This window comes from Pongo pygmaeus, chromosome 20, assembly GCF_028885625.2.
Source record: "Pongo pygmaeus isolate AG05252 chromosome 20, NHGRI_mPonPyg2-v2.0_pri, whole genome shotgun sequence".
Classification (NCBI taxonomy): domain Eukaryota; kingdom Metazoa; phylum Chordata; class Mammalia; order Primates; family Hominidae; genus Pongo; species Pongo pygmaeus.
Window position 1 is genome coordinate 45958655 of NC_072393.2, and position 14106 is coordinate 45972760.

The following is a 14106-nucleotide window of genomic DNA, read 5'->3' on the forward strand; positions in this document are numbered from 1 at the left end:
AGAGCCACTAAAAAGATGAGGTAGCCAGGCCTGTGCCCACACTATGAGACCTGCGTCACCATGGTGTGAAGAGCAGCAACGTGGGTCAATTCGGGGCTGGGACGAGATGTAAAACTAAAAGGCCTTTCTTTATAGGCCTGCCTATTTTATGACCACCAGGGTAGACTTTTGTAATTAAATTAAGGTCCACATGACTTTAGAAAGACAAACTAAAAAACCCCAACCAAACGAGTCTTAGCTGTAGCTAACTCTGATTTCTGTAAATTGGATCTGACTTTTTATGCTTACATTCACTTAAAATCTCAAAGACTCAATGGGTGTGAAGTGCTAACACCTTGTGACAAAATCTCAAATTCATCTGTGCCAGGCCCTCTGCACAGCAGGGCTCAGCAGGGCAGGCCAGGGCTCTGGTCCCTGGTCCCTTGCTGGGGGAGGTGTTCCATCCAACCAGCGCCCAGCCATGCAGCCACGTGACTCGAAGCACAGGAAGTGCAGGGGCCCAGACACATCCAGGCTAAAGGGCAGTGCCTAGCGGAAGGCTGACCCCAAGCTGAACGGGGTTCTAACCAAACGCTCCGGAGCTCCCACGCGACAGCAACCACGCCACCATGAACACACCACTGGGTCTGTACTGGAATTTGGGGGCCTCAAGGCTTCCAGGTGGCAGCATAAACGGGGAGGTGGGGCAGGACAGGAATGTCCCCCTCTAAGGCTTGGCAGCCGGGTGGAATGAACCACTCCCTCTCACTCAGTGACAGCACAGGCACCCTCCTCATTCTGGGCTACCCATATCTTCCAGCCCTGTCCCTCCACCCCACCTCTTAGCCTAAGCAGCACTGAGGGCCTGGAGTGGTCTCTGTCCACCCAACCCCTACATGCGGGGAGCCTTCCCACACCCCTCAGCCCCACAGCACCAGCTCCACCCACCCTCTCCAGCCTGAGCTCCTGCACACACCCCAGCTGCCCTCACCCTGAGCTCATTCTCACCTCCACGCCCCAGCTCAGTGCCCTCCTTGCTGAAGGGAGCGGCTAGTACAGGAGGAGCTGGGGCCCAGGGGTCCGACTCCATCACCAAGGCAAAGCCCAGAGTGGTTGGGCCGGCGTGAGTGCAGGCTGGGCCCTGGTCTGAAATGAGTGTCTTTATTGCTTGTACCGTACAAATATGAAGACGAGGAGAAAGGCCAGTAGGGACGGAGAACTGTCAGATAACGACATCGCACACAGAGGAAAAAGACCCTCACCCACCCGAACCAACCCCACCCCTCCCCACCCTGCCATGAACTGCGTAGTATAGGAGATGGGGTAGGGAGAGCAAACCCACAAAAGCTAAACTCCAAACACCCAGAGGTGTTGCTACAGGGAGGGGAGGCGTGGGCAGGGCAGCTCATGGATCACGGTGGGGCTCCTCCCACTAGGTCAGCACCCCTCCCCCACAGGATGAAATGCTCGGGCCAGGGATGGGGCCCAAGCCCACACACCATGCACACTGGAGGACACGCTGCCCTCACACAAACACACATGCAAACACACCCACGTGTGCCTGCATCCTGCCGACACACGCAGTCCGAGGCACGCACAGGAGTCCCACAGCACTGACATGGACGTGCGCTCATGTTAAACCTTAAGGCTGCAGAACGTGGGGCCCTGGGGAGAGGGAGGGTTAGGGGGGCCTAGGAGCCTCCCTTCTCGGAGGCCCCCCACCCCAATAGGTACCAGAGATGCCCACCGCCACCCCTCCCTGACCGAGTCCATGGGGCCCAATACTGTCCGGTGTAAGATTGTAACAGCCAAGGCTGGTGCCCCTCCACCCCCGCAAAGGAGAAGGTGAGCCCAGCCCACAGCCCCCCAGTGGGGCCAGGCCAGGCCCAGGGTCCCGTGGGAGGTAAGGCCAGCTGGAAGGAAGCCCTAGTAAGGCACAGGGCTGGGAGGCAGGCAGGTTTGCCCCCAAATGTTCCTCCTGCCTCATCCATAGGGTGAGGACAGTTTGGTAGGGAGGAGGCAGGACCAGGAGGCGGCGCCCAGCCCAGCCACTCCTGGTTCCCCATGGTACAGATCCTAGGATCTGGCTCCATTCACCAGGGAGCAGCCCTAACCTCCGACCCTGCAGCTCCCAAGGGCCCCTGCCTGCCCCTGGACATTATTGCTTTTCTGCCCCCATGGGGGGACAGTGGGTGGGGGATTGGACCGCCCCGTGCCTGGCCACTCCGAGCCTAGGCCACGGGGCCTGGAAGGCAGCACCACTGTCTGCCGGGTGTCGCATCCCACCAGAAGGCAGCCTTCATCCAGAAGCAGCGGCTCAGAGGCAGACACCAGTACGACACCCAGGCCAGAAACTCAGGCAGGCCCCGGGCACCATGCTTCACCCCTCACTGGGGCTTGTGTGGATTAAAACCTGAATCTCCAACCGCCCAACAGCCCGGGCCTGGTCGGGAGGTGGAGTCTCCCAAATGCGAGTCTGGGCACAAAGGTGAGGCTGGAGGCAGGGGCTGCAGGGGCTGCAGGGGCCGCTGGGGTGCGTCTGGGAGGGGCCTGAAGAAGAACTGGAAAGGGGGTGAGGAGGTGGGGGTGGGGACACAAACCAAAAAGGCAAAGTAAAAAGTTAGGGGGAAAAAACCACCCGGCGGTGATGGCAGCGTGCATGCGTCCTCTGCGTGGGCAGACTGCTCACTCGCGGATGCTGGCCGAGTAGGAGAACTGGGGGAAGTGGGTCCGCTGGTCCAGCTCCAGTAAGCCCAGGCTGTCATCTGCGGGCGGTGGAGGTGGATGGGGAGGACCGGTCAGGAGAGGGCCTGGGACACCTGCCCAGACTCCCTGGGGAAACGGCCCCAGCTGGCGGGGGCTGCCCACAGGACAGACGGGAAAGGCCCATCCCTCCACAATGGAGCCCCTCAGCCACGGACCCACTCCCCAAACCTGAGCCCCCGGAGGCCTCCTGTGGGAGTTTCCTATGCCCTTGCCCATGCGCCCCACAGCTGGCAGGGCCTTCTGAGCCTCCCACCTTCTCTCTGCCCCACACACCACCATGCCAGAGTCCAGCCCAGAGCCCTGTCCTGGCCTGCCTCTCACACCCTTCCCATCCATTCTCCACAGGCAGCCAGGGGGGCTTTCTAAAGGCCTGCTTTAACCCTGTCCCTCTCTGTATGAAACCCTTCCATGGCTGGCTCCCCCCATGCAAGCAGTCCCCACCCCTCCCAGTGGCCCCCAGACCCTTGCACTCCAGCCCCACGCCCTCTCTTCTCGCCACCATCTCCCTGGCTGCTGCCTGTCCTTGGCTATGCCATGCTTCTCCCATTACTGGCATCCCACACGCCATTCCTCCGGCCAGCTGACATGTTTGCTTCCTCCTCCAGAAAGCCCTCCCTAACTGCAGGCCAGGTCAGATATTTCCTCTGGGATTCCCCAGTCCCTGGGCTCCCACAGCCTAGCCCTGACCATTCCAGGCCATCCACCCCACCTGGGCTCGGAGCTTTCCAGGGCAGGGCCCAGGGCTGGCTCAATCAGTGCTGTGTCCCCAGCATAGCCCGGCCCTGGGCTGAGTTCAGAGTAAGAACCCAAACAGCTGTAAAGCAGTGAACCCAGCCAGCCTCACGGACCGGGCTGCCTCCTGCCCTGAGCCTCCCCACTGAGCTCCAGAACGTGCTGCAGTCAATGGCTCCTGGTGGCCGCACTAGGTCCAAAGAGGACCAACAGCAAAAGGGCCTGAGAGCAGACCTTGGGGAAATTTCCCAGACATGAAGAGGGGGCCTTCAAGGGCCCTCCTTGAGAACTGAGTTAAGAGCAGACCCCATCCCTCCACCACTGGGGCAGGCATACCAGCGCGGGGGCCCCAGGCACTCACAGCGGTCAGGGGGTGTGATTGTGATGGACTGGGCGGTGAATTCATCATCGAAGTACCTTGTGTCGACCTCGGACGTGACCTGAGGTTTGAAGGGTGGCAGGAGCTACGGAGGAGAGGAGCTCAGGCTCAGGGACCCTGAGGCCAGGAGGCCTCAACCAAGGTCACCACGAGTGGGCCAGGTCCCTGAGGGTCCTGCTGGGGCAGGCAGTGGGGCTCACCTTCTTCTGGACCACGTCCTGCCAGTTGATGCTGAGGAAGAACCTGTGCTCCATGACCTCCTTGGCATCGCTGGGCCCCCCACCAAGCCTGTGCAGAGACGGCCGTCAGCACCTGCCTCCCAGAGCAGCTGGGTTGGGGCAGACGGGCTTTCGGCGCAGGCAGGCCCTGTATGGCCCTTAATGATTCTGTGTTGACCACAAACCACCACTTCACAGAGGAGGAAACCGAGGCTCAGGGAGGGAGCTCACGTGCCCAGGGTCAGAGCCAGGGAGTCAGCAACCCGGACCCACGTGTCCTCACTGCCTGGCCTTACCCTGAGTCCAGAAAGGGAGTTAGTAGGGCAGGCTCGGTTCCTATCCTGGCTCTGCCACATATGGTTTGGCAGCCCCAGCCAGGCCCAGGGGATGCCCTGTTCCTCAGTGTCCCCATAAAATAAGGCAGTGTCAAGGATGGGCCTGCCCTGGGGGGAGCACTCCCTAAGTGCCACTGTGGGCATTTTCAGGGGCTGTGTGGGGACAACACACACTGCGACCCCACAAGCGAGCGCCCTTGTGGACGCTGCCCCCTCCAGGCTGCAGGGACAGTGGCAGCAGCTGGCGCTGGGCTAGGCAGGGCCAACACCAGCCCTCACCTCTGCTTGGGGTCCTTCTTAAGCAGCCCAGCAAGCAGGGACTTGGCCTCGGGGCTGAGCGTGCGCGGGAAGCGGATCTCTTCCATGAGGATGAGCTCGAAGAGGCGCTCGTGGTCCTGGTTGTAGAAGGGCAGGCGGCCGCACATCATCTCGTACATGACCACACCCAGCCCCCACCAGTCCACGGCCCGGCCATAGTCATTGTCCTCCAGCACCTGAGGACGGAGGAGAAATGAGGGCTGGGCCCGTGGCCCTGAGGCTGGCATCACAGTCCTGCCCTCAGGGCATCTGGGCTGGAAACACACAGGTCTGGGGGTTCCCCCTAACCTTGGCCTCACACGTTCCTACCCCCGCCAACCCCAGACACCTCAGGCGCCAGGTACTCCGGGGTCCCACAGAAGGTTTTCATGGTGGCCCCGTCACTGATGCCTTCTTTGCAGAGGCCAAAGTCAGTGATCTTGATGTGGCCATCTTTGTCCAGCATGAGGTTTTCCAGCTGTTGGAAAAGTCAACAGATCTCAGGCACATGCTCCCAAGGCTTCCTGCCGCCCCAGCCTTTCCTCCCAGGGAAAGATGCCTGGGGCTCCTGGACATCAACCCTCCCATGCCAGGCTGAGCCCAGCACACACAGCCTCACCCTCTGAGGCTCAGAGAGAGGCCAGACCCAACCCTCCTCACCCCCTGGCCCACACCCAGGGTACCTGGGAACAGCTGGACAGGGAGAGCCGAGAGCCAGGCCCTGTCCACCCACTGCCCCCATTGTGAACTGTGGTTCTTAAGTTCGAACGTGGGGGCACTAGCTTTCTTCTATTCTTTTTTTCTAGACTTTTTGTCTTTTAATTATGAAATATGCAGCCAGGCAAAGTGGCTCACACCTAATCCCAGCAATTTGGGGGGCTTAGGTGGCAGGATTGCTTGAACCCAGGAGTTTGAGACCAGCCTGGGCAACACAGCAAGACCCCATCTCCATATTTTTTAATATGAAAAAAAAAATTAGCCAGGCATGGTGGCACACACCTATAGTCCCAGCTACTTGCGAGGCTGAGGTGGCATCTCCCCCTGGAAGGCCCTGTGTGCCCCTCCCGGTTACTGACCATCCCCCACAAGAATTAACCTCTACTTCCCATCTGTACCACTGCACACAGACACACCTGTGAACTGTGGACTCACCTCCTCTGTGCGGCTTTCCCTCGACATTAGCCTATGAGACGCGTCCACACTGTCGTGTGTAACTGTAGCTCATTCCTAACTGCTGTGTGGCGCCCCACTGTGAGAACACTCCACAGTGGATCTGACTGCTCCTCTCACAGTGGATACTTGGGTTGTTCCAGTTGGGGCTAGAGTGAGTCCTGCTGCTGAGTGAGGGGGACACTTTCTAAGGTGAGTGTGTGTCCCCACTTCTGTGCACAAAGCTAGGGCAGATAGCTGGTGCTCAGCTTTGGTGGACACTGCCAAACTATCTTCTAAACTTGGCCGGGCGTGGGGGCTCATGCCTGTAATCCAAGCACTTTGGGAGGCTGAGGTGGGTGGATCACGAGGTCAGGAGTTTGAGACCAGCCTGGCCAACATGGTGAAACCCCATCTCTACTAAAAATACAAAAATTAGTTGGGCATGGTGGCAGGCACCTGTAATCCCAACTACTTGGGAGGCTGAGGCAGGTCAATCGCTTGAACCCGGGAGGCAGATGTTGCAGCGAGCCGACATCACACCACTGCACTCAACAGAGCAAGACTCCTCAAAAACAAATAAATAAATAAATATAAAGTAGGTATTGTGCCAGTTCACACTCCACTAGCGGCCCAGGAGTGCTCATGGGAGGCGTGGAAAGGTCCCTACTTGGGGCAACTTGCTACAGAACCACCACCCTGGACCTTGGTGGGGAGCTTGGCAAATGAGGGCAGAAGCTCAGCCCAACCTCCCCAGTGTGAGTCCCATGTGGTGTGCATGCCACAGGTCAGCCTGGTGCACACCCTGCCACTAACCTTGATGTCGCGGTATACCACGTCCCGCGAGTGCAAGTACTCAAGAGCCGAGACGATCTCTGCACCATAAAACCGGGCCCGCTCCTCTGTGAAGACACGCTCCCGGGACAGGTGGAAGAACAGCTGCGGGAGGAAGGGGTGGGGAGAGGAGGTCAGGCCCCAGCCCACCCACCTGCCCTTACCTTCCCAACACCCTGCCCTTACCTTCCCAACCCCGTGCCCCAGCGCAGTGATGTGGTGACACCTGTGTCATGAACCAGCAAGTGACAGCTAGAGGGACCAATCAAGGCAGAGCGCAGAAGAAGCTCACAAGTGACACAGCTGAGGGGGAAGGGCGAGGGTCCACCAGAAGGCACCCACGAGAGGGTATGGGAGAGACATCCGAGACAGGAGGGAGGACGGCATGGAGGCAAAGAGAAGCACACATCATGACCAAGTAACAATAGGCCATGGGCAAGCCCAGATCGGACGGATGAGCAAACCACGCATCCCAATGCAGGGGTGCTAACCGCTGCACGGAGAAGGCGTGAGGCAAGGAGTGGGTGACAAAAGTGAGGCGACTCTGTGAGGGGGAGCTGAGCAGCTGCGGGAATCCACTTCGGGAGGACACGGGAACAGAGGGCTGCTAGGTTTTAACCCTTCGGGGCTTTCTCTGGGGCCTTTAAGACCATCCTTCCCAGTGCTGTCTCCCCACAGCCCTCTCCACACCTCTCTGGACTGGTTTGGACCTGACCTACCCACTCACTAGCTGTGTGAACTTGGGCAAGCCACTTAACCTCTCTGAGCCTCAGTGACTGCCCCCCAAAATGGAGACGATGCCGCCTGCCTCAAGGGAGAGGGGCACAAGATGACACTGAAATTTCCCTCCACTCTTTCGTCTCACCCACAGCTCCTCTCCATCCCGCCCCACCCTAAAGAAGGAGGCCCCAGAGGACAAAGCCAAGGCAGCCGTGGCTCACCTCACCCCCATTGGCGTACTCCATCACGAAGCACAGGCGGTCATGGGTCTGGAAGGCGTACTTCAGCGCCTAGGGGATGAAGGTAGCAGAGTGGGAGGTGGGAGGGAGGAGGGCTCTGCTGAGCCACGCCAGGGCAGGGCCCTGGCCCTGCTTATTCTGCACACATACACCCTGCCCTGGCTGGGGCCCCCGGGAGTTAGCCAGATGGGGTTCACATACCGGCTGCATCTTTTGGGGCATTAAGTGAAGGCATGGCTCTGCGGTAGGAAAGGGTTACATGCTGAACCATCTTGTCCTCTGCCTCCATCAGGCACAGCCAGGGGAGAACTAGAGCTCTTCTGAGCAACCAGGGGTCTTGTTTTTACAGTAAAATGTGTTCAACTTACACACACAAGTGATGTCTGCTGTGGCTGGGAGTGGCAAAGGCTTGGGAGCCAACTTCAATGACAGGATGGACAGGCTGTCCGTCAACAAACAGTAGTTCTCGACTGCACTAAGGAGATCTACAGAGAGTTCCTCAGAGACTCCCATCAGGGGGTCCTTCAGCTCATGACAACTCAACTATTCTGTTTTCTACACTGAGGTACCTCATAAGATTTTATTTGAAAAAGTACTGTGGCTTAATAGGATACCTGGACAGCAACTAAGATAAAGAAATGACACATAAGCCATCCTCAATCTAGTCCATTTAACTGGTGGCCACTGGCCTTGATGGAGACTGCAGCCCAAACAGGCATCTACTCAGTCCAGGCTGACAGACAACACAATGCTAACACATCTGCTTCTATGAGCATATCTGAAAACAAAAACAAAAAAAATAATGTTTCCACTTCAACCAGCTGGGCTAAGTGCTCCTAACTCATAGAGACAGCAGCCATCAAATAACGTGATATCTTCAGTTGGTTCAAATGCTTGCATGAAGCCACCATCTATGAAGAAGCTGTCACCCTCCCACTCCCCAAGCCTGCTCACCCCCACCACGTCTTGGTTCGGATGACTTGGCAGGGCGCAGCAACACCTTGCCCTGCCCGCCTGGCCTACCCCAAGGCTGTGCTTTGTAGCAGAAGATTTGGGCTCTTTCTCTGAGCTCTGTCCAAAGGCTGGCCTCACACTGTCTGGGAAGGGGAGGGCAACTCACAGTGAGGAACGGGTGCCTGGTGTTCTGGAGGACCCGGCTCTCGGTGACTGTGTGAGCGACTTCATCCTGCAGACAGACTGCGGGTGAGGGGCTGGTGGGCAACACCACGCCTGCTCACCCCGCCCCGACCCGAGGAAGGGGAGCAAGGCCTTGTGAAATGCAATTCCATTCCCAGCCATAAATGCAGAAAATCACAGGAGTGAAAAGTGAAAGCCTGCAAACCCTCAGCAAATAGCAGACCCAGACGAGGATCATCAGTGGCTCTCTAAGCCACAGGTGAAAAGTCAGCAGGAATGTCACAATGTAAGCGCCAGGGTGCTAGGGGCAAGACACCTGTGACATCCCTGCAAGGGAGACAAACAGACATCACGAGAGCCCTGAGGTGCCACCACAGGCTGTGGGAAGTCCCACCTAGAAAGCATTCTTGCCCAAAGAAGGAACTGGACCTAACAAAGCTCTAGACAGCAGAACAGTGCTTCTTGGTGTGGTCTCCACACAGCACATCAGCACCGCCTGGGAACTGGCAGCAATGCAAGTTCCTGGGACCTACCCCCAGGCCCACTGAGTCAGAAACTCGGGGTGGGCCCAGCACTGTCTCACAAGCCCTTTGGGTGACTCTCATTCAGGTTCTAATTTGGTACCTGACTGTACAGCAGAACCACCAGAAGTGGTTCCAAAAATCTGGAGCCACCTGCAGCAACTTGAACACAGGCTCTCCCTGGGGCAAGTTTATCCCCAGGGCACACCTGAGAATGTCTGAAGTCTTTTTTTTTTTTTTTTTTTCCTTTTTTTTTTTAGCTGGGGGTCTGGCTCTGTTGCCCAGGCTGGAGTGCAGTGGTGTGAACATGGGTCACTACAGCCTCAACCTCTGAGGCTCAACTGATCCTCCCACTTCAGCCTCCTGAGCAGCTGGGACTACAGGTGCATGCCACTATGCCCAGCTAATTTATTTTTATTTTTATAGAGACAGGGTCTTGCTTTGTTGCCCAGGCTGGTCTCGAACTCCTGGGCTCCAGTGATCCTCCCACCTCAGCCTTCTAAAGTGCTGGAATTACAGGCGTGAGCTGTGGCGCCCAACCCAAAAGTCATTTTTGATTGTCATAACTTGGGGAGCTACTATTGGCTTTAGTGGGTAGAAGCCAGGGGTGTTGCTAAAACCCTGCAATGCACAGGGCTGCACCTACAGCACAGAACAATCTGTCCCGAAATGTTAACAGCGCTGAGGCTGAGGAATGCTGCCTTAGGCCCAATCATCACATCAGGAATGAACAGTTAATTTGGTTGGCTCAATCATCACATCAGGAATGAACAGTTAATTTGGTTGGCTCAATCATCACATCAGGAATGAACAGTTAATTTGGTTGGCTCTGATGGCAGCACCACATGATTATATTCTTTACAGTCTTCATCTGTCAGGACACGTGATTGAGTATGGATGAGTGAAGTGACGTGTTGTCTAGGACAGGCCTTAAAGTATTCCAGAACAAGAGGGACAGGCAGAGCTAAGGAAACAAGGCTGGCTAAACGCTGATAACTGGTTAAACTGGACAATGGCTACATGGGGGTCCGTAATATTTATTTTCTTTTTAAATTTTTGAATGTCTTTGGAATCTTCCACTACAAAAAATTCAAATAAGGGAAAAACTAGAATTCCATTCCTGGCCCGGCCTCCACCTGGAATACCCTGAGCAGAGCCCTGGTCTCCCCAACAGCAACATCCTCACAGCCTCCCCAACAGGCCCCAGCCTCCCTTGACAGTACCTGCTGGGTGGGACCCCGAGGCTCTCTCTCCACAGGCACCCCCAGCCCCCACCAGAGGGTGGAGGTGGGGACTCAGCAGCAAGGCCTGCTGCTCCTCTCTGGGCCTAAGGCTCACCCTTTTCTGACTAGGGGGAATTTGTGGGGGAAATATGCCCACGGCAGCAGAAAGCGTGGGTAAGCATCCAGGCCTCAGGGTCAGCCTCCAGACCGCAGCCCCCACAGAGGCCAGCGAACGCAGTGCCCGGGGCACGCACCTTGGCAATGATGACTTCCTTCCGCAGGATCTTCATGGCGTAGTAGCGGCCAGTGGCCTTCTCCCGCACCAGGATGACTTTGCCAAAGGTTCCCTTGCCAAGGAGTTTGAGATAGTCGAAGTCATTCATGGTCTGCCAGGGACAGGGAGAGTGAGGGCAGTCAGTGCCTGGCTCATGGCCCATGGGAGAAAATTTTAACAAAAGAAAAAGGAAAACCAAAAGACACTGTTGCCAAACGGCTTAGGCTGGAGCAGGAAGGGAGGGTCCGGGCAGCAACTGTGTGTTCTGAAGCGGCCTTCAGACCAGGCTCTGCAGGCACAGGGCCTTGGGAGGGCTGGGCTCTGACGTGGGGGTAGCCAGGTCTTCACCACCTCCCAGGACGAAGCTGCAGTGGGTCCACCCAAGGTTGCTCCCTCCCCCATAGGCATGGAGCACACCCTAGGGCACCTGCCACCTGAAAGCACCCCACCCTGCAGGGCAGCCTTGTCTCTCAGCTGAGCCCCCTGAACTGTGTATGGAAACCAAGGAGAGCAGGCCAGCACTGGGGGTGGGGGTACCGCAGGCTGGCAGCCCCACCCCTGCTCCCAGCACTTACCACTTTAGCCCGTGCCTTGCTGACCGCCACTTCCATCTCCTCAGCCGTGGAGGAGTCACTGGGGGAGCCACACTTGTAGTCCATGGGGTCCTCGCCTGGGGCCCGCTGCTTGAGGCTATTGGCGACCATCTGGATGGCCCGCATCCACTCCTCCCTGTGCAGGGACACACGTGAGTCCCAGGAGCCAGGAGTCCTGGGCCTCAGAGTCGAACGGCTGAGTGCCACCTCCCAGCCACCCCCTGCAACAGGCAAGCAAATGACCACATACCCATGGGAATTTGGGCAAGATCTGTCAGAACCAGAGAGAGCTGAAGGGATCTGAGTGAAATTCCACGCCGTGTGTGGTGGCTCATGCCTATAATCCCAGCACTTTGGGAGGCTGAGGCGGATGGATCACAAGGTCAGGAGTTCAAGACCAGCCTGGCCAACATGGTGAAACCCCGTCTCTACTAAAAATACAAAAATTAGTCGGGGGTGGCATTCGCCTGTAATCCCAACTACTCAGGAGGCTGAGGCAGGAGAATTGCTTGAACTCGGGAGGCGGAGGATGCAGTGAGCAGAGATCACACCACTGCACTCCAGCCTGGTGACACAGAAAGACTCTGTCTCAAAAAAAAAAAAGTGGAATACAAAGAGCGATCACCAATTTCCCTAAAGTGACCTGGCCTGAGGGCCATTTGAAGCCAGGCAGCAGGGAAATGATCAAAAAGGAGTGACCCTCTCTTTTCACAGCCCCTTGAAAATGAGCTACCACCCTGAGCCTTGAATGAGGGAGAGACAGTGCTCCTGTGAATTCTTCGGAACAAATGACAAGCTCAAGTTTATAAGTTACCAATGTTTTGTAAAGTTAAACCAAGAGTAAGAAGCAGCATTCATTAGCCAAAGGAGCTGAAGACATTACAAGGCAAGAGCTGGCCCGCAGGACTCCCTGGAGGGGACAGTCCACTGGGAACAGGGAGTCTGCATGGCAGGGACAGAGGTCCTGGCAGCCCAGGGATGTAGAGGAGAGAAGCTGGTGGACAAGAAGTGGGTCCCAGCAGAAGGGAGCCTGGTTTAAGAACAGTTAACTAGAGGCTAAGCACTGTGGCTCACACCTGTAATCCCAGCATTTTGGGAGGCCAAGGTGGACCAAGTGCTTGAGCCCAAGCGTTCAAGACCAGCCTAGGCAACAAAGCAAGACCCATCTCTTAAAAAGCTTTTAGAAAACAAAAATAAAAAATAAAAACAGGCCAGGTGCGATGGCTCACGCCTGTAATCCCAGCACTTTGGGAGGCCGAGGTGGAGGATCACTTGAGGTCAGGAGTTCGAGACCAGCCTGGCCAACATAGTAAAACCCAGTCTCTACTAAAAATACAAAAAATTAGCCGGGCGTGGTGACGGGTGCCTGTAATCCCAGCTACTTGGGAGGCCAAGGCAGGAGGATCACTTGAACCCGGGAGGCGGACGATGCAGTGAGCCAAGATCGTGCCACTGCACTCCAGCCTGGACAACAGTGCAAGACTCCATCCCAAAATAATAATAAAATAATAATAATAATAATAATAAAATAAAGAACAATAAACTAGTTCTGTCACTCATGGTTTAGAACTTGCTGGGAAAGAACTGTCTTTGGACCGGGCTCAGTGGCTCACACCTGCAATCCCAGCACTTTGGGAGACTGAGACAGGACAATGGCTTGCATCCAGAAGTTTGAGACCAGCCTAGGCAACATGGACACCCATTTTGTAGAGACCAAAGATAAAAAATTAGCCAGGTGTGGGGGCACATGCCTGTGGTCTCAGCCACTCAGGGGGCTAAGGTGGGAGAACTGCTTGAGCCCAGGAGGTGGAGGCTGCAGTGAGCCATGATCATACCACTGCAATCAGCAAAAAAAAAAAAGGAAATAATTTTCTTTGGATACTTACAAACTGTGCTGCCTAATAAGTGAAAATGACCAGAGACCAAAATGAAAAATATATTAGGCTGAATTACACCAAATTGTCCACATCCCCCATTTTTGACCACACTGCAATTAGGTGTTTTCAACCCAACGCATTTTGAACCTCCTGTGTATTTTGCTTGTGTCTAGAAAATACCCATATGACCAACAGGAAAAATAAAATGTTCACTAAGAATGAGAAAATTCAAAGAGTGCAATCAGGCAACCTCTCAAATCCCAGTGATTTAAATAAGCCACAGAGAGTGCAACCAGCCCTTCACAGCATCTTCCAGGATGGCCCCCGCCCCAGGGCAAGTGTCACTGCTCCTGTGTTCCTGAGGCACTGGGGCCCCTACCCAAGGTCAGGCAGGGAACAAGTGTGGCTGGGACTGGGCTTCAAAATCCAAGCCGGGACACCCTGCTGTGCTGTATTCCTCCCCAGTCTCGTTTCCTGGTGTACCACATGAAACTACTTCTATTTCCATCCGTCCCACCATGCACCCTCTTCCACATTTTGACACTGCTGGAATGCAGATTCATCTCACAGTTGGGGTCTGTCTTGATTTAACTGGGCACTCCTTTTTCTTGGCACTATATGAAACAGGGTGCCTCCCCAATGACAGCGCCTTCGATTTGATGAAATATCACAGCAGTGTTTAATACACAGGGTGTCGTGAGGCAGAATGCCTGTGAGGCATCTGTGCAATGAGACATTCTGCAGCTGGGGGAAAGACTGAGGCAGGTCTGTATGCTGATTTGGGATGATCTGAGACTTCTTAAGGGAAAAAGGAAGGTGCAGGGCTGGGCAAG

General features: G+C 55.9%; 1 protein-coding gene across 4 annotated transcripts in view; it reads right to left on the minus strand.

Annotated features, from left to right (window-relative positions):
• Positions 1 to 1124: 1124 nt before the first annotated feature.
• Positions 1125 to 14106, minus strand: part of AKT2 (AKT serine/threonine kinase 2) — a 52814-nt gene continuing 39832 nt past the window's right edge. For 3 of the 4 annotated variants that reach the window (XM_054462782.2, XM_054462778.2, XM_054462780.2), the window contains 10 exons: positions 11379 to 11532; positions 10784 to 10915; positions 8769 to 8834; positions 7631 to 7699; positions 6672 to 6794; positions 5056 to 5184; positions 4689 to 4903; positions 4057 to 4144; positions 3839 to 3941; positions 1125 to 2744 (listed from right to left, as the gene is read on the minus strand). In XM_054462782.2, coding sequence (XP_054318757.1) covers positions 2665 to 2744; positions 3839 to 3941; positions 4057 to 4144; positions 4689 to 4903; positions 5056 to 5184; positions 6672 to 6794; positions 7631 to 7699; positions 8769 to 8834; positions 10784 to 10915; positions 11379 to 11532 — 1159 coding nt within the window. In that variant the 3' untranslated portion in view covers positions 1125 to 2664. The remainder of the gene's footprint in view (positions 2745 to 3838; positions 3942 to 4056; positions 4145 to 4688; positions 4904 to 5055; positions 5185 to 6671; positions 6795 to 7630; positions 7700 to 8768; positions 8835 to 10783; positions 10916 to 11378; positions 11533 to 14106) is intronic. The other variant, XM_063657734.1, reaches the window with a different exon arrangement.